General features: G+C 39.8%; 6 protein-coding genes across 11 annotated transcripts; 3 read left to right on the top strand and 3 right to left on the bottom strand.

Annotated features, from left to right (window-relative positions):
- Nucleotides 1-234: 234 nt before the first annotated feature.
- On the top strand, nucleotides 235-1,662 carry LOC140760964 (uncharacterized). The gene is made up of 2 exons (XM_073098088.1): nucleotides 235-1,041; nucleotides 1,128-1,662. Exons 1-2 carry the CDS (start codon nucleotides 709-711, stop codon nucleotides 1,554-1,556), a joined length of 762 nt encoding a protein of 253 aa, XP_072954189.1. The 5' UTR covers nucleotides 235-708; the 3' UTR covers nucleotides 1,557-1,662.
- On the bottom strand, nucleotides 1,389-4,661 carry LOC140760961 (uncharacterized). 6 transcript variants are annotated; one of them, XM_073098085.1, is made up of 5 exons: nucleotides 2,504-4,661; nucleotides 2,327-2,417; nucleotides 2,128-2,198; nucleotides 1,924-2,034; nucleotides 1,389-1,530 (listed from the first exon to the last, which is right to left on the bottom strand). In XM_073098085.1, exon 1 carries the CDS (start codon nucleotides 4,649-4,651, stop codon nucleotides 2,522-2,524), a length of 2,130 nt encoding a protein of 709 aa, XP_072954186.1. In that variant the 5' UTR covers nucleotides 4,652-4,661; the 3' UTR covers nucleotides 1,389-1,530; nucleotides 1,924-2,034; nucleotides 2,128-2,198; nucleotides 2,327-2,417; nucleotides 2,504-2,521. The 6 variants fall into 6 exon arrangements, with proteins under 6 accessions (XP_072954186.1, XP_072954185.1, XP_072954184.1 ...); XM_073098083.1 differs by lacking the exon at nucleotides 1,924-2,034 and having other exon boundaries at nucleotides 1,393-1,530; XM_073098084.1 differs by having other exon boundaries at nucleotides 2,128-4,661.
- A 1,209-nt stretch (nucleotides 4,662-5,870) lies between these two features.
- LOC140760840 (AT-rich interactive domain-containing protein 2-like) lies at nucleotides 5,871-11,799 on the top strand. The gene is made up of 3 exons (XM_073097872.1): nucleotides 5,871-6,415; nucleotides 7,196-7,944; nucleotides 8,300-11,799. Exons 1-3 carry the CDS (start codon nucleotides 6,197-6,199, stop codon nucleotides 8,328-8,330), a joined length of 999 nt encoding a protein of 332 aa, XP_072953973.1. The 5' UTR covers nucleotides 5,871-6,196; the 3' UTR covers nucleotides 8,331-11,799.
- Nucleotides 11,800-14,583: 2,784 nt separating this feature from the next.
- On the top strand, nucleotides 14,584-19,698 carry LOC140760811 (protein OCTOPUS-like). Its single transcript, XM_073097829.1, has 2 exons — nucleotides 14,584-16,661; nucleotides 17,571-19,698. The coding sequence occupies exon 1, from the start codon at nucleotides 14,897-14,899 to the stop codon at nucleotides 16,637-16,639; it is 1,743 nt and encodes a 580-aa protein (XP_072953930.1). The 5' UTR covers nucleotides 14,584-14,896; the 3' UTR covers nucleotides 16,640-16,661; nucleotides 17,571-19,698.
- A 140-nt stretch (nucleotides 19,699-19,838) lies between these two features.
- LOC140760812 (sedoheptulose-1,7-bisphosphatase, chloroplastic) lies at nucleotides 19,839-22,828 on the bottom strand. The gene is made up of 8 exons (XM_073097830.1): nucleotides 22,559-22,828; nucleotides 22,328-22,450; nucleotides 21,855-22,040; nucleotides 21,682-21,763; nucleotides 21,227-21,448; nucleotides 21,051-21,151; nucleotides 20,891-20,962; nucleotides 19,839-20,295 (listed from the first exon to the last, which is right to left on the bottom strand). The coding sequence occupies exons 1-8, from the start codon at nucleotides 22,673-22,675 to the stop codon at nucleotides 20,014-20,016; spliced, it is 1,185 nt and encodes a 394-aa protein (XP_072953931.1). The 5' UTR covers nucleotides 22,676-22,828; the 3' UTR covers nucleotides 19,839-20,013.
- A 543-nt stretch (nucleotides 22,829-23,371) lies between these two features.
- LOC140760814 (large ribosomal subunit protein bL19c-like) lies at nucleotides 23,372-26,448 on the bottom strand. The gene is made up of 6 exons (XM_073097831.1): nucleotides 26,290-26,448; nucleotides 25,512-25,778; nucleotides 24,608-24,823; nucleotides 24,364-24,450; nucleotides 24,166-24,299; nucleotides 23,372-23,767 (listed from the first exon to the last, which is right to left on the bottom strand). The coding sequence occupies exons 2-6, from the start codon at nucleotides 25,761-25,763 to the stop codon at nucleotides 23,665-23,667; spliced, it is 792 nt and encodes a 263-aa protein (XP_072953932.1). The 5' UTR covers nucleotides 25,764-25,778; nucleotides 26,290-26,448; the 3' UTR covers nucleotides 23,372-23,664.
- Between the last annotated feature and the right edge of the window lie 343 nt (nucleotides 26,449-26,791).

Raw genomic sequence — 26,791 nt, 5'->3', positions numbered from 1 at the left:
CCTAGAAAATATGGTTCCCCTCTTTCTTTCTTTTTTATAAATTTAACCTTGAAAAACTAAACTCAAGGGTATCAAGGTCATTGTATATATATATATTTAAATTTAACTCATCTGTATGTCAGAATATTTGAGGTATTAAAAATAAAATATAACAGTCAAATGATGAATATTTAAAAGATAGAGGGTAGATAATAATAATAATAATAATAATAAGGTCAAAATGTACGGTGTTTTGGATGAAATTTCTAAAAATATCGGTGAGACGGTGACCACCTAATAATAATCTTATCCAGCATTGTTGCTAATGAGACGCTTTCGACAAACAATGTGGCCAATCAGATGGGGAGTAATATCACATCATTCACCAATACATGAGCAGCTTAGCTTGCGATTGTGGTCACTTTGATTGGAGGTCCAGGTGATGTCTGACGTCATCGAACATTGGTGATTTTGCTTGACAGAGGTTGCTATTCGAACATCCAGTTACCGTGCATAGATAGCACACTGTGTAGGTGTGGAACTGCTACTGAAGGCCAAAATGGTCTTTAGATACACACCAGTCTTCTTTTCCCCAGGTCAAATTGGAAGGCAATGGATAGCGTTTCAACCTATTGAGATGAGAGGTGGAAATGTATCCTGGCATAAGTAGAGGAAGCAAAAGAGATCTCATGGTAGATTCCGGCCTTGAAGGAAGCGCAGAGAAGAGATATGATCACTCTCAAGACCGTTCAAACATCCTTCCCTTCCCCATTACAATCGCCTCCCCGCCAAAGAAAGTTCATCAGCAGGGAGAAATCTTCTCTCTGTTTCTGCAGATCCAAAGATGAGGCAGCTGATGACTCCTCTCCCCCGTCCGGCGGCGACACAAGAAAGCAGGAGCTTCTTGTGCGAATCGCGCAGCTTCAAGCCCAAAAGGTTCGCCTCACCAACTTCTTAGATGAGCGCTCCGCGTATCTGACTCAGTTTGGTGAGGATGCCAATGCGGAGTTTGACGAGATTGGGCAGAACGCGCTCAAAGAACTCGACGAGGCCAGCTCGAGGGTCAGTGTAACTTGTCATGAAGCTTATATGCCATCTGTGGCAGCCTTTTATATTGTCTGAATTCCTTCTTCTCTGTGGTGTGATAGATAATGGAGAAACTAGATAGTAGGATGCAGGCTTTTGAGGAGGATGCAGAAATTAACAGACAGGAGATAGAGGAGAGCGAGAAAGTGTTGGAGGAGTTTGAAGAAAAGATTAAAAAGGACCGAAATGAAGGGCTATTCTTTAAGAATCTAGGAGAGAAGAAGCCTGAGGATAAAAAAGTAGCCAAGGTGGAAGCAGGGAAGCTCAAAGAAACGATGAAGGAGAATGCAGGATCAAAAGTTAGACGGAATATTTACCTTGGGCTAATGTCCTTGCTCGCGATCACCATAGCCAACGCTGTTTTTGCTTCGACTGAGGTGGAATGGAGGAAGATTGCAGCACTGGGCTTGATTTTTGTAGGTCTGCTCACCCAGCTCATCTATGAGCAGAGCCTATCATCAAATCCTGAGGAAAAGGAATCCAGAAAATAGTTAAAAGGTTGTAGAATCTTGACAAATAAATGATTATACTTGTATTGCTTCCTGTCATCTCTCTTGGCAAATGTGACTGCATAATCTTAAACTAAGACTTCCGAAATGAGGATGAATGCAGCATGGTACAGTAAACTATCTGATTCTCAAACCTGAGTTTGATAAATTTTCCTAGCTCAATGACCTACATTTATATCAAACATACCTTCTCTAACCTAAAAGATAACATTAATGTAGCCTCGAGTAAATCAATCTATGTTTTGTCCCCTATAACCTGAACGCGAACTGATCTCTTTTCAACCTCATGACAGTAAATAATTGATGGATGGAACATGTATAGGCTACTAAGTATGTGTTAGATATATACATGGGTGTGAGAAGTGAACTCAGAAAACCAGTTTTTCCTGCTAATGGATGTCACAAGGAGGTAGAATGTAGGCCATCAACTGTAGGCTCTTCAGTAGATTCTTCATACAAGCTGTTAAAATAACATAATCTCTCTAATTTGGAAAAGTAAGAATAAGATTTGTGAAAGACCTAAATAGAAGAGGTTTGGGAGAAACCATCATACCTGTTGAATCCAATAAGGACGAAAAGCAGCAGAAATTCATGGAAGTGATTCACAGTATCATTTTGATGGATCTGTCAACAAAATCTGCTTTAGTAAGTCTAAACGTTTTAAATACATCCCATACATTGAAGTGATTTCATGGCCAACTACTAGCAAATTACTAGTATAGTTTAATTAAAGGATGCCTAAGAGAACATACCACCAGTCTAGTGCATATGAATGAAATTCAGGTTTCCAATGTTCTGGCCGGCATGATTATCAGTAAAGATTAATCATCATGTGAAAAGGAACTGAAGATCGTGCTGACAGCATTAGAAAACAACGGACTAGTTTAAGAAAAGAGTGTCAACTTAGTGGAGAGTGAAGGAGAGAATACCTCACAAAACAATCTCAGTCACTCCGAAATAGGCCCATAATTTATTACGGCCCGAACTAGTATATTCCAGGTAATCACAGTTGGGGTAATGCCATAAACTAAGGCCTCATCCAATAGCTTGATTGCCTCAGGTGCCCTATTATATGAACAAAGACCCTTTATTCTTATATTGTACGAGATGATATCTGGTTGCAACCCAGCCTCTAACATCTCAACCCAGATGGCTGATGCCTTTTCACAATAACCAGCTTGATAAAGTCCATCCATTAGTGTGTTATGTGTCACTAGGTTTGGAGAGCAATTTTTCTGTTTCATCTCCAAGCAGACAAATAAGGCTTCTTCCACTTTCCCTGCAGAACAAAGACCATGGATAAGGATGTTATGGATAATAACATCCATCCTCAATCCCTTATCAACAGCTTGGTTCCAAATGGCAAGTGCAACATCAACCTTCTTATCGTGGCAGAGACCATCAATTAATGAGCTATAGGTTGCCACATCTGGTTTGAAACCTTTCTCCATCATTTCCTTTGCGAAGCTAGAAGCTTCTTGAAACCTTTCAGCCTTACATAAACCATCTATAAGAGTATTATATGTCACTATAGTAGGAGAGCAGCCATTGCTAATCATCTCACTGAAAATCTGGATAGCATTTGTAATAGCAGACGCCCGACAAAATCCACTTATTAGTGCATTGTAAGTATGAGAATTTGGATGGCAACCATGATTAGCCATTTCTTCATAAACAGAAATCGCATCAGCCAATCTCCCATCCTTGCACAATCCATTTATCATAGAGGAATATGCAAAGACATCCAACTCCCCTCCATCTTCTTGTGCTTGCTTCAAAATCCGCAATGCCTTGCTGATGAACCCATTCTCACACAATCCATGGATCAGAACTCCATAAGTGACTGAATCAGGAAAGCACACAATGTCCTGCTCCAATTGTTCCCAAACCATAAGTGCTTCATTCACCTTACAATTGTCAAACAGACCCTTGATCATTATGTTATAGCTGATTGTGTTCCAATTTCCTGCAGTTCCCATTGACTCCCAGTGCTTTGACGCCTCCTCCAACCTCCCTGCTTGTAAGAGACCTTTGATCAGAGAGTTACACATGACAGTATCAAGAACAAAACCAGTCTTGATCATCTCTGAGTAAACTCGCGAAGCCCCATCCACATTCCCCGACTCACACAAACCATGAATCAAAATCCCAAACGTAAACAAATCTGGTCGATGGCCATTCCCCACCATCCGACTCCACATCTCCACCACCTTGTCAAACTTCCCAAGCTTACACAACCCGTCCAACATCACATTATATGTCGCCACATTTGGACTCACTATGCTGTCCTTCACTAGCCGGTCCCAAACCTCCATCCCTTTCTCAAATTCCCCCAGCTTAAAACATCCATCGATCATAATATTGTAGCAGACGACATCAGGAGCCACGTTTCTAACGCCCATTTCGTCGAACAGCTCGAGGGCTCGCCTCAAGTCGCGATTTTTATGCAAGCCAGATATCAAAGTGCTGTAAGTAATGCTGTTAGGCTCGATCCCGCGATTTCCAATAGTTCTAAACAGCGCGAGAGCTTGGTCGAGCTGGTCTCTGAGACACAGGCCGCGGAGGAGGATGTTGTAGGATTGCAGATTGGGCTTGACGCGGGCGCTGTGATAGAAGAAGGCGAAGAAGGACTCGGCTTGCTCGTACCGACGGGCGCGGACGAATGCGTCGAGGAGGGCGTTGTGGGAGCGAACGCCGGGGTTGCAGCGGAAGAGGAGAGGGAGGTTGTGGAAAGTCTGGAGGGCGAGGTCGGGGCGGAGGGCGCGGGAGAAGGATTTAAGGGCGACCAGGGCGGCGGACTCGGAGAAGCGGGGGCGGCGTGGGAGGGAAGGAAGGAGGCGGAGGAGGTGGGGAAGGTGGGCGGGGGAGGAGGAGGAGAGGCGGCGGAGGAGGTGGAGGAGGAGAGAAGGGGGAGGGGAGAAGGAACGGTGGGAAGAGAGGAGGGTGGTGAGGTGGGAGAGGGCAGTGATGGTGTTGGTTTCGGATTTGATAAGGGAGAGGAGTTGGTGGATTGGGATCCGAGAAGAGACGGGTGGGGGTGGTGGGTCGGAGGCTGCCGACGAGAGTTTCTCCGGCATTATTTCATGTGGAAAGACGCGGGTTTCAATAATATCGGGCTTTTGGGCTTCTCATACGGCGATAATTATACTTGAAACTCTAAACTATTTCCCATTTTAATATAAAGTTGTAGGAGTTTTAGTGGACTTTTTAACCCAACTAAAATAATACCGATTAGATTTTTAATAATAAAAAGATATATATTTATTATATTTTAGTCATTTGAAATTCACTATGTATTATTTTAGATGCACTAAATATTTTATTTAATTATCTACAACTCCGTCTCTAATAAAAATATTTAAATTTGATGTTTAATTTAATCAAATATAAAAAAATATATAATAATTACACTTTAATTACGACCATTAAGCGAAGGGTTTTATAAAAATTGAACAAAACCGTACAGAGATAAATACAATTTTTCTTAAATTAATATTATATAGGAGTTTTTCTTAAATTTTAATACATAGAGATAGAGGATTACATTTAAATTGAAGTTTATCTCCAAATAATCAAATTTAAATTATTTAATATTAAATAATATATCTAATAATTAAGGTATAATTATATTTAAGAGAGAAATCTTAACGGAAGAAAAAAAAAAGTGTAGAGCTTCTTCCGTACCATAAAGTTAATTATTTTATCAATCAATTTGATAGTTTGATAAAGATGTAATGATTAAGATTTTCAAGAGTATAATAAAAAAATGAGAAGTTAGGCATACGTAATTAAATCTTTTTAACTAATATACTCTTTTTTTACGTAATTTAGTTTTAGAACCATATTGGAAACCGTACTCGGTATGAAAATTGTCCGTTAGATTAAGATTATAATTTTTAAATGTGCATTGATGTATTTACCTATTTATATAGATAACTATAGGAGTTATTTTTAAATTAAGTCTCACTAATTTAATAGGAAAAGAATAAAAATTTGAATAATAATAGTTTCATCTTATTATGTTTAAATTATTTAAATTACAACATTTAGTTAAATATTCATATAAAAAAAAAGAATTTTAAAGAGTACGCATGTAAACGTGTAAATACCAAACTTAGAGGGTCATATAAGTAATTATGATATTTTAAAAGATATGCATGCAAAAATCTCTAAATTTATCTTACGCCGTAAAACGCAAGATTAAAAGCTTGCAACCTATCCTAAGTCCTAATCATATACCAAATTATATATTAGTACTAATTGTTACCGCTAAACCGCCTTCCTTTCCGGGTTATTACGGCTATCACAGGAGGCTTGTCGAGCGTAACCGAGGAAGGCAAAATAGGCGCCAAAACCATCCCTTCGGCGGTCACCGGAACCGGTCGCCTCCCCATCTCCCTCACCTCTCCCCCTTTCTCCTCTCCTCTCTCACCACCCTATTTATACAGAGGCGGAGCACCGGATCCCAATGGCCGCTATATGTCACCTCCTCCTTCCTCGCCGCAACCAAGAGACCCTCGACCTCGATCTCCTAGGCTTTCGATTCCTCTCGACCTCGTCTCCTCCTTTCCTCGAGGCCCTCTCCGGCGGGTTTCTGAGAGAGAGAGAGAGAGAGAGAGAGAATGGGGCGTTCGAGGAAAAGAAATCGCACTGTTGGTTCGAGTTCGTCGGTGTCGGGGACGAGGGAGTGGGATGCCGAGGAGATTGTGACGTGGGCGAGAGCTCTCGCCTTGGACCCGCGTGATCCGTCCAAGGTTGACAAGGAGAGGGAGGAGCAGATCTTGAGTGCGCGAAGAGCATTGTACGTGAACTTGGAGGAGGTCGCTTCGAATTATTCTGGGGTATATTTTGTTATAAACACTCATGTTTTGCTTGTGTTTTTGGCATTTAATTGTGCTCGTTATGCACTTTAAGAATATCTGAAGTTCGCCATTGAAGATGACTTTATCAAATTAATTTGTTGGCATATCTGTTTGCGGAACTTCTGCTCTAAGCTTGTGTTTATGGAGAATATTTTTCCTTTTTGTTCCATGAAGTTTCGCATCTATGGTGCCCCTTTTTCAGATGGAACAAGCTTTTAAAATGGCTTATCTATGCTCACTCTGGCCATTCAATGATGTTAAATCAAGAAATAGATATTAGAGTTTTCATGCTTATTCATCCTATGTAAACCTTCAACAGGTTTGAAACCTCTTTGCAATGGTACAAGGGAGAGGATCATTTAAGCTTTATTTTTCTCTAGGATAACCTTGACTTTATAATCATAAGATAATAAGAACCAAGACCTTGATCGCTACTATTTGAGCCTTTGGAGTTTATCGAGCACCCACAGTTATGCTAGTATCTCTATGTCAATCCGCATGTTGCTCATAACCATATGAACAAACCAATCTACTTCAATTGCCTTTTCTTGCAATATTTGATATCTAAATGCTAGACTTTGATTTACTGCAGGGAAAATTTGCTCTTGTTTCCTTTTTCATGTGTTTTTGATCCAACTAGTCTTTTGCCGTGCTGAGAGACTAACTTTGTTTTTATGCCTTAAGTGACACTCTGCCCTCTGCATTCTTGATTCTGTTCTTGTGCTGGTACTAACCGGACTGGACAGCTGTCTCCTCCAGAAAAAACACAAAAATGTCTACCTGTTCTTGGAAGATAACCAAATTTTAAGACAGCTGCCGACTAGGAGGTCTGAGAGGATAGCAAAGAAAATTGAGTTCTTGAAGGCCCATCCTGTCGGACAGAGGAAACGTGTCCCAAAGGGTCAGGATTTTCAGGCTGATGTACCTGATTGGACAGGCCCCCCATCAGAGAGAGAGGGTTGCAATTATAAGAAAGATGTGAATATCTCAAGGTGGTTAGGCACCTGCGTCTGGCCAGAAGAAGGGGGCGTTATTGAAACGAATGAAGCAGTGACTGTAAGAGGAAGGTCAGACAGATGTGAGTGCTCCTCTCCAGGATCTATGTCTTGCATCAGGCTTCATATAAAGGTGGCGAGGAATCAACTTAAATCTGAGTTGGGTCAAGCTTTCTCAAGTTGGGGTTTTGATGAGATGGGTGAGGAAGTTTCCAAACTGTTGGCCCGTTACGAACAAAAGAAGTTTGATTCTCTTGGGAAACTGAATCCTGTGTCACAAGGAAAGACTTTTTGGAGTGTTGTCTCAAAGCATTTTGCCTCAAAGAGCAGAAAACATTTGGTGAGCTACTACTATAATGTTTATTTGCTGAGGCGTATGGGCAATCTGAGTAGATCAACCCCTACAGAAGTTGACAGTGATGAAGATTATGCTGAGGAAAAAGATGAGAAATCTTATGATGATGAAGACAAGGTCAAGTCTGTTGAGGCATCGAGCTCTAAGTCTTCTCAAAGGTACTGATTGGAAAGTATATTTTCATACTGTTATGTTGTTTTTCATTTCTGAATGCAACTGGGAAGCTGCATGCTAACTACCTTGTGTGAGTTCTATTTGTCGTTCAAATTATAGTGACACTTTACTTTGCAATGTGTCTGAAGGTACCAAGCAAGCATTTGAGGTCGTATTGTGATACATGTATCAGATCAGTATACTTCATTTTAATGCTCATGTTTCCACTTTCTAGAATAAGACATGAAGTGGCAAAGTTTATGCTACATTTAGAACATATGATTTTATTAAGTCTACTAAATTTTGAGAAAGGGATTAATGTTTTGAATACGTTGTAATGTCTTTAAATTCCTGTTTCAGGTCTTCGAAGGTGAAGCAGAAAATTTTGTGAAGTTCTACTGACAAGTTTGTGAAGTTTTGTTGTCAATGATTAGGATACCTGCGTACAGTGCTTTAATTGTAGACTAGTAATGAAACACTCCTCCCCTTTTCCTGGCAAGATTGTAGACTTGTTGTGTGGTTATGAGTCTAGTTTTTGCAAAACTTCTAGACAGATGGTTCATTCTCCATAAGTTCAGATGAGAGGCCTTTCAACAGTAAATCATCCCTAACAATTACAGGGGAAAGTAATGGCAAGCATGCTAATATGTAGTTCACACTGAGTTATATGTTCTCCAGTGTACAGTTCAAAACCAACAGAAGTGATGGACCAAAAAAGGCTTTGACAAATGTGCAGTTTTGGGTGACTTTACCATGATCTTTTGCTGGATTATAGAACATTTTTCCAAATCCATCTCTGGATCGTATCTCTGCCTTTTGTACTTTGCATTTCTTTTTTCAATTTAGACCTAATATACACTGACATGGAACACTCCTGCATCAAATATGTATCTTAATTCATTGTAGATAAACTGTTCGATGCATTACGGTATATCTCTTGGTGAAGTTTCACTTTCTGAGTCATTTTGAATCATGTTACATTTTCTCTGTTTTTCGAAATTGTTATTGGTCTCTACTACAAGAGCTTCTCTGTGCAACTTGATTTGGAAGCAAGCTATAGTAATCATCAAAATGTCTGATCAATTTAATCACATCAAGACCATCCAGCATATATGTCAAAAGGACCCATTATTGGCATGCAGCAAGCTCCCTTCTTGGAATCAATATTTGATCTGACTGTAGAATCAATATCGTTCATTTCTATATATTCATGGACTCATTTCTGCCTCCATTTGATGGTCTAGTTGGCTCAATCCTAAACAATTGCGTAAACTGAGCTGTCAACTCTTGGGTTAAAATTTGGTGATATTCATGTATATTGCCTACATTGATATTTCCACATAGTGATGAGTATATTAGTCAATCTGAGAAACATTGATTATTTATAATGAGGTGGTACAAATATATTGCATCAGTAGATGTGGAACAACAGAATTTGTAGCTCCACAGTTTATATTATTTTGCTATAAAGTTTGCTTGGGTTTATGTAAGTTGGAAAGTTTTTATTTAGCAAAGAGGATGACTATATTTCATTTCTCATTGCATGACACAATAGAACCAACCAGTTATATCATGAATATCTAAGTTTTAAAATTCCATTAAGCTGTGGGACTCTTTTCACATTATGTTACATATCTAATTCTGATTTTATGCTTCTTGGTTTTATGATAACTCACCTTCTCACAGCAATATAACCTGTGTTTCAAAGTCATGGAAAAACTAGTTAATAGTGGAAGGAACAAACGCACACAGACACTCTTCTGTGAATGGTTAAATGATTCTTTAATAATCTTTTCTTTCACTTTTTATCTAGTTGTTTTCTCATGTTTACTTTATGCTGCATTGCCAAATGAGTGATATTTATGTTCTCGTTTTTCTTTGGTCATTGTCTTTTATGTTAATCCTGAGCCGTTGGCTATTAATTCTGCCTTTCCTGAGTTCCATCCAACATTTTTTTTTCCAACATATAGTTAATTCAATAATGTTCCCTTCATTATTTACCTGCACGTCTAAGGAATCAGGTAGAGTAAGTGGATTACAGCATAATTGTTCAAGAGTATCATTGCTTCTCCTTGCTTCATTGCCAATCAATGCTGCTTTCCATCCTTGAATGGTCTATTTTCTCCTCAAATCTGAAAGCATTTCCACACCATATCTGACTCAATTATCAGTGGCATATGCATCTGACTTTCTCTGAGGATGATTTTTATCTTATATGTTTCTGAATGTTTCTGAATTGTTTACATAAGTGCAATCTTTTACCTGCAGTAACTTTAGATGCCACTGTTTGGTTTGTCATGGCAACTTAATAACCAGGTATCTAGTCACCTATACGGAATGCTGCTTGCAGAAAATTTAGATGTTTCTGAGCGTCTCAAGTTTTTAGACAAGTGCAATCTTTTTATCTGCAGTAACTTTAGATGCTACTGTTTGGTTGCAAATGAAACTTAATAACCATGTTGTTTCGAGATGATTTATATCATGTGAAGGGAACATTACTATCTACATTGATTTTTGCGTTTGATTCTTTAGCTATATGTTGGGCTATTTGATCCTTTGCACTTGCTACTTTTTTCTTTCTTTTACATTGAGGGAAGTGCTTGATACTTGTTTATCTTACTGGCTTTGATCTCAAACTAGCAGTAGCTATGCTAGGTACAAAATTTGATGCATTGGGGAATGAGGTAAATGTTTGAATAAAGCCATGATCATGATGGGATCAAATCACAATGTTTGAGTAGTGATAGAAAGATGCTCTTTTATCTTGGTAAGGCTCTTCCCCCTTTCTTATAGTGCTGTGCCATGAGATACATGACTCTTATTAGGATACTACTTTGCCATCATAAGGGATAAAGCAATCAAAGCAGGTGCACTCCTTTGCCTTTTGCTCACTTAGATGATATGCTATCACTATATCTCTGTGGTCGGTTCTACTCGATCTATAACAAAGGATATAGGTTTGGTTCCTCTTAAATATCAGGATTTATATTTTAGTAATTTTACTTGTTAGAGCTCTATGTGCTCATTGTTTGGATTTATTTTTAAGAGTTAGCTTATTGAAGAGAAAGTATTTTTTATCGAAGTTATATTCAGCTACAGACTAACAATTTCGTGAGAGAATGAAAAGGAGGAGGTTATGATTTCCATGCAATCCTATTCCTATCCATCTTTATGATAAAAACTCTGCAACAATTGGGTCCCCCCTTTTGTGAGCTCCAAGGCATGCTTGAATAATGCAGTCCCTCCAGTAATTTATTACAGTGCCTATCTAAAGATCTCCTCAGAATATTGTAAATCCCTAAGAAGGATTTAGCCTAGGAATTGTCCCTCTTCTGTGACCTTCCATGCTTTGTCTCCCTCTAGTAACATGCCAAACAATACATTCCTCCATTGGGATTCCCCAACAGTGGGATTTGCCATCATAGTTAACATGCACTAAAAATATAACCCCCAAAGTGAGGCCCCTCACCCTTGTGAGCCTTTTGAAGCAGGTAATCATCTCCTTGATCTTAACCTTGTTTCTAGAGTTGGTAATCCAAGAAGTGATTTCACTTTGCCTTTGCAGGTGTGAAAGAATCCAATTTAAAAATTGTATTCAGAAGAAAGGAGGAAGATGGTGATCAAGAAGATGGAAGTTATATATCACATGGCATGGCAATCATGGGATGGTATTCTTTTTCTCTCTTTATGCATGTAAGTAGTGTCTGGCCTCTGACTTTCTTAGACAAAATGCTGATATAAAGCCTTGCAAAAATGTCACAATGAGGACCCCATTAGCTGGTATATTAAATCCCAAGGTCCTTCAATAAAAGCTTAACATGATGTTCCCATGAGGACCCCATTTCTGTGGTAAAGCAAAACAATTGTTCCAAATTTGAGTTGCTATACCTATGTCTTATTCACATTCTACGGACATTATATGACAGCCTAAATGATGAAACCTTATTTCCAAGGGGAAAAAAAAATTTATAATTCTTAATGCTATTCAATAAAAGCTTTAGGTTTAACTTAGAATCTTGTTATCTCATTATAGTATATTGCCAAATTACCTATACCACAAAGAGCAACAGTTGGTTTTGCAAGTCTAAATACTTATGAGATCCCTCCATAATCTTCCGGGTAATTACTGAGAGATAAATAACTTGGCAAAGATGATTTGTTAAAAGATGTGTAGCTTATGGTTGATTATTATAATTAGTCCTATTAATTCATGACAGAGTAACGATAATATTTCATGGATTTTTTATGAGAATGCTATGCGCATACAATTTGGATATGTTGTTGCTTGTTACTTAGTAAAATTGACTCAATTATTCATCTCATATATCAATTTATCACATCTAAACTTAAAAGACAAATTAGGGCAGCTATAATCTTCCTACCTTTTGTTAATTAAGCTGATGAGCTCCTAGGTTTAGTAGACAGACCATCTTCTCTTATCTTTAGTAGTAAGACAGACTAGCAGTAATCACATGGAAGTTCAAATGTCCTTTCCTTATCCTTGCCGATGGATTAAAAATTACCACAAGAGATGAACTTTTTACTAAAGTAATGGGAATATAACAAAAGGAAAGGAACCAAAGAAATGAGGATAAAAAGAACGGCAGAGAAAAGGAAAGTTCATAAACCCATCTCCCAAAAGCTCCAAGAGACAATCTTAATACTTTGACTGCCTTAATCTCTCACCAGACAATAAGAAATTCATGGCCAATCCTGTAGATCTTGGAAGCCTGCAGCTTTGAATGCATTCCCAGATAGTATGATCTCCTTCATATCCTCAGTGGAGGGAGACATGCATGTTATGCCATTGCAAGGTTTGGCAATTAAACAAGAGGGCTTATTAATTAGTAGGGGACAGCTTCTACAGTGCATTGGCACTGTTCACTACTAAAGCTTTTGTTTACTCACCATCAAAGTATAAAGAATTAATGCTACAGTACAATGCAGAGAATATATATACCTGTGGTGCCTAATCATGTCCAAATAGAGTAAAAGTATTGTTCAAGCATCATAAATGCATCTAATTAGTGGCCACTTGCCTTTGTGTGCCATGTTCCAAAACTTAAACTTTGTTTGGTGTTAACTGAAGTATTAATAAGTAGGCCTACCACAGTAGTCCATGATCAAGTCCTATCAGTTCTCGATAGAGATGATATGTGATTTCTTGTTTAGCATCTAATTGTTTAACATATATATATATATATAAGAAAGTAGTTTTTTTTAAAAAAATTTACTCTATTATTTACTTATCTAAGTGGAGAGAGAGATGATATCATGTTTCAGAAATGTTTTCTCTTTGTTTGGGTGCAGTTAATAACTCTCCATCTTGAAGCTAGAAACCTTTGAGAAGTTCCATGAGGAGAATCTCTGTCAGTCCTCTCTCTTTAGAATCACTTGTCTCTTTAAGCCTGGGTTCTTTTTTTCTGGTACCATTTTGGTGAATAACCGAAGGAGATGCAGGGATGCCAAAAACTACCCAACAACCACTAAGGAGATTAAACTATAGTTTGGTGGATTGACAAAAAGAAGCCTTTGATACTTGAAACATAACATATATTCTTAGGACTCACCAGTTGAAAATAATTGGCTGGACTTTGGATATTGGGACCCAAAAGCTCAAGCAAAGGGAAAATATTTTTTTCACCTTTGATTAGACCCAAAAGTATGTTTATTTGCCACTTCACTCTTTTATAATTTCAATCTATGTGCAACAGTTCATTTGGGCATCAAAAATTTAATGTTGAACATAGTTTTTCCTTATAGATGTTAAATATTTTTACCATTTTTTTGTGTGGGTATTATATATATATATATACTAAATAAATAGATTAACTCTCTCTAATATATAGATTAAAGAATTATTTTAATTCTATTAAAAAATAAGCTATAAAAAGTGCTGATAGAAAAAATATATATATATATATATTAAAAATCAACTACAGCATTTATTTATATGAGAAATTGAAGTTATAATCTTCGTCATGGGTCAGATAAGATTAATGGGTTAGTAAAATATGTTCATTTTACTTAGGTTCTCCCTGGCTTGGTGGCATAATTCATCACACGAGGCAAAAACCTAGAGAAAACCTAGAGAGAAAGAGAGGAAAAGGGAAGGGAGGTGCACTTTTTATAGCTGGAGGACAGAGAGACACTTTTGTAGCTCCAAGACATAGTTTTGCATGTATAAACGGACCGAAGCCCCAATCCCCAACTTAACAAAAAGCCACACCACCCTCCTCACGTGAATAAGTTTCAATTCCACTAACAAATCCAACAAACACTACCCCATTAAATTAATGTAGTAGTATGCATAGGCATCTGACAGTGTTAATTGAAGTAGCTTCTGTGAACAGTTGCACCAAGATTCCCCATTTATTTATGTTTGGGTTAATTACACTTAAAAAAAGACTTTATGGAATTCATAATGGAGGAGAATAGTGTCTATCATATCCTTTCAGAACATAGAGGATATAATACGAATCCAAAGAAAGAGAGTTTTTTCAAAGTGTGAGAAAGTGAAGGAGAAAAAAAAAAAGAAAAGAAAAGAAAAAAAAGAAAAGCAGACGTGGCCGTGATTACTTTCACTTTTTCTCTTTCCCCTTCCCCCCTATATTTTTTCCCCATTTATTTTTTTCTCTCTCTCTCTCTCTCTCTCTCTCTCGTTTTCCTTAAAAACTGTTACCATTTTACTTCTCCACTTCCACATGCGCCTCTTCCAATCCTCCCCCCCATTCCACTCTTTCTTCTGCCCTCATTTCTTCTTCCTCTCTCTCTCTCTCTTTTTCTCTGTTTGTAGACTGTAATCTCTCTCTCTCCGACTCAAAACTCGGACAAAGTGTTAGAAACCAACCATATCATGCCAAGAATTGCTACTGGTAGCAGCACAAGAGACACCACTAGACCACCAATAATAACGAGCTGCACCGAGGAGGGATTCGCCACTCCAATAACTCCCCCATGACTCTCGACATCGTCCCGCAACAACTACCCCAACCCCACCCCCACCACCGCGCCTGCGACCTCCACCCCGACGAGGTCTTCACCGGCTTCTGCGCCTCTTGCCTCCGGGAGCGCCTCTCTGGCCTCGAGTCCGCCCGCGGACCCTCCGCCTCCTCCGCCATCAGATCCCTCATCTCCAAGGCCACCGCCGCCGCAGGCGTCGGAGGCGGAGGGGCGCACCGCCCCGAGCTCCGCCGTTGCAAGTCGTTCTCCACCGGCCGCGCCGCCGGAGGAGGTGCGTCCGCCGCGTTCGAGCCCCAGCGCCGCTCCTGCGACGTCCGCGGCAGGAGTACGCTCTACTCCCTCTTCTACCAGGAGGACGATGAGATCGGGGTCGAGCGCCAGCCCAATCTAGGGTTTCCCCCTCCGCCTCGCGTCGAGGAGGAGGACGAAGACGAAGAGATCAGACCGGCGGTGGATCCTGTACATGTCGTCGAGGACGCCGTGGAGCCGAAGCCGATGAAGGAGCACATGGATCTGGAGTCCAAGTGTTCTGTGAGCAACCCCCCTTTGAAAGAGTCAAAGGAGATCGCTTCGAGCTTCTGGCTTGCCGCCTCGGTGTTCAGCAAGAAATGGCAGAAATGGCGGCGAAAGCAGAAGCTCAAGAAGCAGCATAGCAGCAAGGCTGCCGCCGCCTCCTCTACCGGCGCGGCTGTGAAGCCGCCCAAGCCATCGAACCGGCGGAGGTTCCACGACACGCAGTCGGAGTTCGCCGTGGACGCCTTGGGGCGGAGGTCGTGCGACACCGACCCGCGCTTCTCGCTCGACGCCGGCCGTATGTCCTTCGACGACCCGAGGTTCTCGTTGGACGCGCCCCGCGCTTCTTGGGACGGGTATTTGATCGGCGGTGGCCGGTCGGCGTTCTCTCGTCTCCCTCCGATGCTATCCGTCGTCGAGGACGCCCACGCCCCGCCAATGCCGGTCCAGCGATCAGACGGTCAAATCCCCGTTGAGGAGGATTTTGCGGTTCCGGGTGGCTCTTCACAGACTCGGGATTACTACTACGACTCTTCAAGCCGCAGGAGGCGGAGCTTCGAGAGATCGAACTCTGTTCGGCAGCTGGCTGTGCAAGTGAATGAGTCCAAGATGGCCAGCAATGCCAAGGTGTCTCCTGCTGGCGGCACAGAGTTCTACAACTTCCGGAATGGTGGAAACTTTCTAGATAGGGATTTGAGGGATTTCAGCTCCAATTCTTTGAGGGATGATGTTTCCGAGAGCTTTGAGTCGGCTTTCAGAGAATCTCACAAGGTGGCTTCTTCTCCGGCCAAGAAGTCGAGGAGGTGGAGCAAGGCCTGGAATATTTGGGGGTTTATTTATCGGAGAGGCAGTGGTAAGGATGGAACCAATGTGGTGGGGAGATCCTTCTCCGAGCCCTGGCGGGAGATAAGGACTAGGGGTTATAATGGCAAGATTCTCAGGAGCAACAGTAGTGCAAGTGCAAGGAGCTCTTTTAGTGCAAATGGTGGACTTGGAAGCACAAGGAGGAGCAATGTGGAGACCAACGGGCATGGGAAGAAGAGGAGGGATGAGTTTGTGTTTGAGAGGAACCGCAGTGCTAGGTACTCTCCAAGCCGTATCGATAATGGGATGCTGCGGTTTTACTTGACGCCAATGAGAAGTAGCCGGAGGAATGGCATGTCTGGGAAGGGAAGGCACATGAACTCTCATTTCTTCACAAGGAGCATGCTAGGATTGTATTGAGCCAGTAATTGGCTAGAGACAGGTTCTTGTTCTTCCTTGGTTTAGAAGCTAATCTGTCTGTCTTTCTTTTATTAGGTTGAAGAGGATGATGATTGCATTGATTCATATTTTTCTTTATTGCCTGTGCTCGGTTACTTCGATTATAAGATTCTGTATTCCTGTTTCTTTTGAAGTCCGTTTGAGAGAAACAGAGATTGCAGAAAAGCATGTCGTTGTAGTTGAAAGCTGAAACATACATAATTAGGAATTTAGACTTTATTTCATCGATATAGCACTCGCTATACGAGCTTACTGAGTACTATTGGAGTTGATTCGAAGAAATAGACTTGGTAGTGAAATGGCCATTTGGCTTTGGATTTTAAAGAGAACAAGCTAAAACATGTCCAGCTAATTTAGTTGGAAGTCTTATCATTTTCTTTAAGAGATTGCATTTTTTGTGCTGTCACTTGCAAACTATATAGTGTTTCTTTGCTGGACACTGAAACTTTTAAATGTTGAAACTACTGGTCTTTCTGAAACTAAAATGCTCACTATAATCCTAGATGTATCATTCACTTATGTTTTTGGCATCTTACGTAAGTACAGAACTTCTCTGGACTTTCAGTACATCTGGTTGAATACCTCATCTTCAGCATTCATTTACCTGAAAATCATGTCTTGCTTCTTTGTGACCCATTAAAAGCCATGTTTCTATACAGCTAGTGCTGTCGTACCAGCATTGAAAGAACCCATAACTTTTCACTATCTTTGATTTGTCATGGCAACTTCGCACCTTAGAACCTGTTGGATGGTTCATGCTCTTGGTTCCTTAGGAACTCTGTTTACGGTCTTATATTCTTGGTGCATCATATCAAAATGCATTTCTTTGGCATATATTAAGCTTCCACCTGGAAAAAAAAAATTGTGATTATGTGGTCGTTGATGTTTTCAGGAAGACCACATACGGGCCAATTCCAAGACGCTACCATCGACAAAAATTGGGCACTTCAGGTCGTCAATATGTTCCAAAGCAAGATCTATACCTCTTCTCATGTCCCCAGAGGCCATAGTTGGCCCCATCAATCTATTCGCTTCAAGCTGTAGCAGTCCACTCAGATGAATTCCTGCTGCAAGTTTTTGTCTCTTTAAGATATGTTTGAATGCTCTTAAGTGAGGTCCCACCACTCAACAGGATTCACGATGTAAGTTGGAAAGAGATATCTAGAAAATATGAAGGTAGCATGCTGCATCAGTTGCTACAACCCAACATTGGAGATCAACCACTTATGAAAGATCAGTATGGCATTTAAGCATTTCTAACGGACGGAAAATATTAGAGTCACATACCTTAATGAGCTGATCAGACTGATGGGAACTGCAGAATCTGATGTAGAATTGAAGAATCAGGGTAACAAATGAGGTCCATATTTGCCATGATTGAAACTGCATTTTGCTATCATCCTGGACTTTGATGACCTTACCATTATGAGCTGATCAAACTTTAGACGGTTTCTGATTTCCTAAACTTCTATGCTGATGGTTAGATATCATGGCTGATCAGCTGCCATGATGTACAAATTCCTAATGCCATGGACTGTTGCTTCTTGTCTTCTTCTTTTTCCCATTTTGTAGGCGTTCAGTATAAGCTATAAGATGACATACCCGACAGATGGCAGAGCTAGCTTAGAATTGAATAGATAAGCATTAGAAGCATGTGCCGAAGTACCACAGCTGAAGTGTTCCTCAGTACTAGGGAGTGAGATCTAACTTGAGTATTAACAATGACCAATGTGGGGAGAAGTTGGTGATGTCGCCTGTGATGCAGGCATGAAGTCTGGCATCCTGATCAGCCTTCATATTTCAGTAGTTCACAACCTCGATAATCACAATATTGTAACCTACTTCAGTAAATTCTCCATATTCAACATCTTAATATTTGGATTCAGCAATGTAGATCTTTGGTGCATGGTTGTTCCTTCAACTCGTTTCTTTTTGTCTGATGTTATGAAGAAGTGATTGATGGTCACGTGGAGTGGCTGATGGTTTGTGGATTAATTTCCAAGAGCGATGAGTTGCTGAGATAGAAAATGCCAACATTATCTCTTCTCATTCTGTTCTGCTACTACCTCTATCTCATTAATTTTTTTTTTCTTACTCTCCAGTGTACAAATGAGCCATAAGCTCAAGTAAAATCTTAAAAGTTATTAATTTTTGCCAATGAGACATTGTAGGACATTATATGAGGGTTGCTGAATTCTAATTCTAACAGTATCCATGCAAATTAAGTGGAGTAGTGAGTAGTGACAGAGTAGCACTCTGCAAATTTCTGATTGACGTGTAAGCCTGCATAGAGCCTTCACTATATAAATCCAATGCTCGAGTAGTGCAGAAGGTATCTCGTTCAACGTAAAAATGATTCTTTAAAGTGATACTTGTACTATCATTCTGTGACACATTCTTGTCAGTGTATAGTACTTCAAGTTTCAATGTTGAGCACGTCTGTCCTATAACTTACAGTATGCTGAGATAGGATTGTGAAAATGATTCCCCATCACCTTCTCAATGAAGTGCAGTCTGCTTGTTCTTACAGCATTACATTCTTGAAGCAAATCTTGGTAGAAGATATACAGCATTACTGAGTACTTTCTGTGGACTACGAATGTTCTTTTAAAAGTTTAACCTCATGGAGAATAATCGGCAATATGAAAGAGTATACAAACACTAACCCTCTTCTTATGAGAGGATAGTCATTGGGTCTTCTTTGGCACTCCTCTGGATATCACAAGAATACTGCAGCAAAAGTTGTCTCAATCTGAGACAACCTTCCTCCTTTATCAGTGGCTAGGAAGCACATACAAGGCTGCACTCTGGCCTTGCCAGTTTGTATGGTACCATGGTTTGTTTACTCATATTCCCTGCCCTTTTGCAGGTATGTGATGGCAGCTGTCCTATCAAACTGATGGGGAATTCAGTTGATGTTTCTGATGCACTGGAGCCTATGTTGAGGTATGCTTCTATACAGCACTTCCACATCTTTATTTAGTTAACAAACAACCATCTTTGTCTAGATCATATGCCATCTCCTCTTAAACATATTAAATCATATTATGCATTGAGAAGTGTAGATGAATGCATGTATGGTTAGGAGCAGTCTGCATATGTGCTCCTGTCACAATTTCCATGGGCCATTTCTATGGGAACACTGTATGAAAAAACATCATGGTACTGAAAAAATATATATATATCTCAAAATTACTTTGCAGGAGAATTGTATTTGGCCCATCTCGTTTTGTCACAGTGATAAGAAACTGGACCTTCAGTTGTTTGAGTGCATTACAACATATTGAAAAGCATGATGCTGGTAATAGAGCCTGATATTACCATTGATTTCCAGCTTAGGCAGCAGCTCCTACAGGGGCACCTGCCTTGAGTCTTGATGAACCATATAGAGTTTCCTCGAACCGGATAATTTCGTTCTTAGATCCGTAAGCTACCTGCGTCCGTTCGTCGAGATTGTTGATTACCTTGTCTAGCACAGATTGTTTGCCATCACTGCTATATCCTCCTGCTTTCTCAACTAGTAATCCCAGGGGTGCCACTTCAAACAGAAGTCTCAGCTTTGCTTTAGTAGTTGGAGATATCACATTGGTGAAGATGCCTTTTTCTTTAACTATGATCTACATCAGAAAAACAAGTTAAGCAAGAAGAGCTTAGCCCACTGGAGAAAAAAAATTTGGAATAATTCAGAGCTTAAGCTCCTAGTCTACTATGAGAAGGAGCTAATGAGTCTTAGATGAAACATTTCTCTCATCTTTTGTTTTAGGAACTTATGACTAGGTACAATGACATGATTTGTTTATGATAAATGCTGTTCAACTGATCTCCTCTAAAAAGATTATCTTGATACTGGCATATACAATTGAGATAAAGAATAAATTCCAGAAATTTTACTCTCGATGAAAATTTGACTTCTTTTCCTTTTCATTTCCCTTTTCCAACAACGGAGGATTTATGCCAGTGAAGCATAAGTCGATAAACTTCTCGGAGGAAATAAATTGATCAAGTTTTCATTCCCATAAGGAATATCAATTTTCTGATTCAACATCAGAAGTCTCAGTGGATAGGAATTCTTTAAGCTTCTTTAATGAATATGAAACTATCATTCAATTGTTAAGAAGACAAAGAGTCCTAAATATTAATGAAGGAATATTAGTATAATAATAATAATAATGTGGCTAGACACAGCTATTACAGCAAAATATTCTCTCTTACCTGGTTGACATCTGGGACCATTCCTCCTGTATAACGCAGTGTGTACTTCTCTTTTACATAGTAATTGATCAGCTGCAGGGGTATACATCCATCAGTTAAACCTCGATCACTTGCATATGAGAATGAAACAATGAATAGAAGGAACAACGTAACCAAATACCTTATTATATTCAGGGTTATCAAATGTAGCCCTCAAATTCCCTGGAGAAAACATTTTCCCTTCGCCGATTGAGGTGGTATCTTTAACATGTTGCCATTTGCCTGAACCGTAGAACTAGCCTAAGAAACCAATTCACTAGTAATGGATGGGGATCAGCAGAGATTTGCGAGGCAAACCTTCATCAAGAAGAAGGAATTCATGAGTTCCAGGGCAGTCTTTAAGAGCAACAACATAAGTAGTACGAGGTCCATAAATTCCCATAGCAGCAGCAACTTGGTCTCCTCCGGTTACGCCAGTCAGCTTATCACCAGGCCAAACACCAAATATGGTTCCTACTGTGAAGTTAGTGTCGACGATACTGGAACCATCGAGGGGATCAAATGCGACGCTGAATCCACCTGCATGCCAAGGAGATATATGATCATAACATTTACGAATTGTCTTGATCAATGAAGTCTAATTAGAATTAAGTGTTACTGAATTTTCTCTGAAAGAGACTGCATTTGTTACTAATTTGCTGTTAAACAATCAGTTGGAATTCTTAATATCACATGAAGTGAGCTATAAGATAGATTATATCACTCACAAACTCTTAGATTTCTAATGATTCCAATCAATTAGACAGCATTACCTTCCACTGGTCCACCCATGTCTTGCAGCTCAGGAACTTCCTCAGAACAAGCATATTTGCAGACATGGGAGTATTGCAGAGCCTAGAGGATACAGAGAGACCAAGATTAGACTTATTCACTAAGATTAATTCTAAGTAATGCATCTAATACTTAAAACTTATAAGTGCTTAACCTCAAAAAGGAGTTTGTCTGCAAGCATGTCAACAGCAAGCTGCTCATCACCAAATGAGTTGACGCAAGCAGTGCCTCCACATGATGCAGTCCTCACTTTGAAGGAGATGGTCCTCAGTGCTTCGCCCATGCACACCAACAGCCTGATCAGGTTCTTATCAGGTGTTGCCTTTGCCAAGAACTCCTCCTAAAACAACAAACTCTTACCATCAATTCTTCAATCTTCTAGATCGAAAATAATATGGTATCAGAGCAGGAAATTCTAATTTCAAATCCAGATAATCCTACAATATAAAAACCTCCACTCTTTTACTTCAAATTCGCAACTTGAACCTAGACATGAATAGGAGTATTCTCATCCTCTCTCAGCTCAAGCTTTTCGAGAATATAAACAGATAAAAAAAATGTCACGTTTGTAACTTCTCTTAAGAAATAGCATTGTAATTAATGTAGTTTACAGCAGAATTAAATTACCAGGCTATCCCCTATCTCGCATTTGGTGATCAGAGACGCACTGCCTGCTGCTTTTGAGATCCTTGGCAAGGATCTTGATGTCACCCGTAGTGACTCACCAAAGATTGAGCTTGACTTGAGGCCCTGCATGGAGGTAAACAAACCAAAAAGAACAGGAGCTCTCGTATCCACTTCAAGATTTTAGCTACAAGATTTATGAACAACTATTCACGGCAATCTAAGTATCGTTACCTGGTTCCGACTCGACCGCGAGAAGGACGGAGAAGACGACGGCGCAGCGGAGCGCGGGCGATGCAGTATATTGTTAGGAACGGCACCGCGAGCATAACTAGCTACTCCAGTCTCCATGATCACGAGTAATGGAGACTGAGACTGAGATTGAGAAAGGGATAAATGAATTGGCTGCTGCTACTTTGCTTGGTGGTAACACTTAGTTGCTGTTGTTGTTGTTGTTCGTGAACGTTTGTGGAGGGAGATGGCATGGCATGGCATGGCTTTGTTGCAAGGAGAGAAGTGAGCTAAGATAAGTAGGCTGACATGGTGCTGCCACGTGTCCTGAAGAAGATAGTGCAGGAGATGGGAGGGCTAACGCCCATCATCCATTGGAGTTTGGAATGTGTGGTTCTAGAATGCAGTTAAAGGGAGGCCAACGGCTCTCATGGATCTTAGCTTGCTGTTAGTCATAGAGATATTAACAAGTGGAGCAAGAAACAGTATCGCTCACGTAAGAACATCATTGAGCCCAAATATTGGTAAAAGGAGATGTATAGGTTTCAAATTGATTGAAGTTTAGAGAGACTTTAGATTTCTAAATGAGGGACTAAAGAGGCAAAAAAAATAGTCTCAAAACCATTTTAAAGAGTTAAAACAGTCTCAACATCAGCAGTAAAATAGATGTTTTTCAATGGCCATCAACCCCAAATTTACAAACATAGATTGGTGGCCAGTGGACTTTTTTCAGGCTTGTTTAGATGCACTGTAAATCCACTGAAAGAAAACTCGGATAATTAAAGGATGAAAAGAATTATTGCACTCAAAAACCTCTTAAGGCTCAATGTTCTCATAGTTAATGAGTTATATTACTAATTCTACTGAGACAGAAGAAGGTTAACAACTTGAAAAAATGCACATAGACAGCATAACTATGATTTGAAAGAAAATACTCGCTCTTGCTGGTGCTTAAATTTCACAATGCCTGCATCCATATTAAAATAGCAGTTTGGAGGGGCACTGAACCTAAATAATATGCTCATCAGACATCCCAGGAGTAAACTATGAGAAATTCGCAAAATAAGCAAATGGGTAGATGGTGCAAAAGACATATGATTGGAAGTCCATCATTTCTTAAGAGCATTCATCCTGTCCCTGAGGTAATAAAGCTTCGCCCTCTTCACCTTCTTCCTGTCCAGAACCTTCATTTCCTTGATGTTTGGAGAATACCTGTAAATAGAATAATATAAACCACGTAAGGTACACCAATAAGACCAGGCTAGAAATAAGAAGTGTCAGAATTAGAAATTAGGGATATTATATAGAGTACAAGGCTTTGAGATCACAGACAACATGATGTGCCCAAAGTTTTCTATAGCACCGACCAACATTTTCACAAAAAGGAACTATTGCTGCCATCCAGCAAAATTTATTCGGAGAGAAAAAGAAAACAAGGATGTCAAATGTCAGAATGTAGATCAGCTCATAAAGGAGACCATACTGACAGGCAGTAAGGAGCTTGATTTGGAAGAGAGGACTTAAGACGATTATCTTGGCTAACCATGTTGTAGGAAAATTCAGGAACTCAGCTGGAAGAGAAAGATAATAATCTGAAACAAGAAACTTACAAGGGAAACACAGACTCAACGCCCACACCAGCTACCAGTCTACGCAATCTGAAAGTTGTATTTAGACCAGCATTCCGTCTTGCTATGACGATGCCTTTTAGGACGGAAACACGACGCTTGTTCTCGGGCACTACCTGTTTATGTCATCTGATTAGTAACAGGAATAGTTCAGAAAATCATTCATCATGAATCACTTACGATTCTTAATTGGACAATGCAACCAGGCCTAATGTCAGCAATTTCCTTTTCAGCCCGTACTTTCTCCACTGCCTCTTTATCCAAAATCTGAAAATAGCGGAATTTATTAGAATAAAAGACTATGCAAATCCTACAGTCTTAGTACATCCGTATATTAAGGAAACCTGTTGACATAAAAGGATAGCAATTGAATTGGACTAGATCATATAATTGTTCAATTTTTCACCCACTGCATTATGCTTACATTCATAATGTGCTTTGCTGTCTTGTCAAGCCTTTTGAATTTGATACGTTGGGGATGATCTACAGCAGGAGAGGTAGAAGTTTCTTGATGCAAAGATGCCTCAGGATGATCTATTGTTGTCATACTCCTATAGGATGAGCTATTTCCAGCAAAGCCAGATGGAAATATTCCAATATGAGGTAAGGTTGAATCCCGAACATGAAAAAATCTATTTTCCTGAAATAAATAAAATACATCAGAAATTTAAACTGCAGTAATACTTGTAATAAAAGGAAGTGACTGACTACATCAACCAACAGTGGCTTACGAACAGAAACCACAATCAAATAAGTTTCTTACTACACCAGGAGGTGGCATCCCTCAACTTCATCAACAGAAATTCATTCAAGCTTCCTCTAAAGAAAATATCCACATGTTGGACGCTAGTATTGACTAAATATAGTGTACAGGAAATACTGTTTTAACTATTATTTTCTCTTTGATAGTCGCATAATAATCAGCCAGTAACATACTTGCACGAAGATTTTCATATGAATAATTCCATCTTAAATGTAAAGTGAAGCAACAAAAATGATTGTGAAGCCACAAATAGATGTACAAGCTTAAGTAGGAGAACATCTACTGGTATATATCCCTGGAATATATTACAGCTGGTAGTGGAAACATATTTGCAATTTTGACAACAATCAGTGTATCAAATCTGAATAAGCTGCAGTGTCCTTATTATACAAGTCTAACCAACATAGTCTCCTGATTGCTAAATCCTCTTCAATTTTTTAGCCTTAAATTGCTAAGATGCTAAATCTAGAATCCATGGAATATAAATGTTGCAACATAGAAAATTCATAATTTAAAGTTACTGCAAATGGTGGCAAAGGGAGGAAAAAGGAATTGACATACATACCGTTCCTCGGAAATTCCATTGATGGCATTTGGGAGGTTGTATGAATATAGGACTCCTTGAGTAGCTTCTCTTTTGTTGGAAATTGCTAGCAATTACAACAGCTTCCTTTCCAACTATGGTAAAATCAGGCACTATATTGCAAAATCTTTGACATGCAACTAATGGGTTCACTTCGGAATATCTCGAACACAAAATCTCTGAAGTAGTGCCTTGACTTCCAACTCGGCAAAAAGTCCTCAAGAACGACTGCATGACTCCCAGTAGCTTCTGCGTTCATAGCATTAAAAAACAAATTATCCTCTTTAGTATGACAGCTTACGAGAACTATATAAAGGCTATAAGTATTAAAACACAACCTAAGCAACTTTGTCCAACCAATATAAGAAGGATACAAGGGATGACAAACCTAGCTCTAGGAAATAGAACTGAGGAATGAAGATCAGTTATCTCTCCTGTCTACTAACCTTACAAAAACAAATTTGACACATCAAACACATGACAGCCTGACAGATTCTAACATATCAAACATTCAGAGGCATTTCATCGAACATCAAAACTGCAAGAAAGGCTTTCCAGATAGCTACCTTTCTAAAATCCCCGATTTCGAACTCTAGAATCACATTTGGGCGTTAAAGTACCAAACTCTCACTTGTAATCTTAGAACCAGTGTCCAGACTAATGGTTCCTACAATGAGTTTTTTCACCCAACCTTAATCCCTGCTCGCATCGAATCCTCTCGCAACACGGGAAGTAGAAGGGAATGGGCGGGAGATCGTACCTTAGCACCAAAACCCCGCCGCCGACGTCTCCAATGGAATCGAAGGAGTAGTAGAGTGGGATCGCAGCCCTCCGCCGCCGCCGCCTTGCGCGAGTAAAGACCACGATGATGGAGTGTAATAGGATCTCGACTAGCCGAATGATTATATGATCCGGATCCGTTTTTTTTTTCTCAATGGATCTGACTTGATGGATCAAATATGAATCACGAAGTCAGATCCAGATCCGAATCCAACGAAGTAAAACTAATTGAAACTCAATTCCCCATCAGACCGAATCTAATCCCTACTATGCAATCTGACATCCGAACAGGATGGTGGTTTACTTGATAAGCTGCATTCCACCCACCTCCCTACTGGAGGCTCGTTATTACTATTGGAGGTTGTGCCCATTAATATCACATGCAACCCAATTGGCGTTTGCCCCTAGACTAACGAGGGGCTTAAACTTTCTAAATACATAAGTTACACATATCACTAAGAAATAAATCACAGATGAGTTAC

The sequence above is a fragment of the Typha angustifolia genome, chromosome 6, assembly GCF_048772165.1.
Source record: "Typha angustifolia cultivar Huaian chromosome 6, ASM4877216v1, whole genome shotgun sequence".
In the NCBI taxonomy this organism is placed as follows: domain Eukaryota; kingdom Viridiplantae; phylum Streptophyta; class Magnoliopsida; order Poales; family Typhaceae; genus Typha; species Typha angustifolia.
Note: the sequence above shows the minus strand (reverse complement) of the source record. Positions and strands in the feature narration are given on the sequence as shown.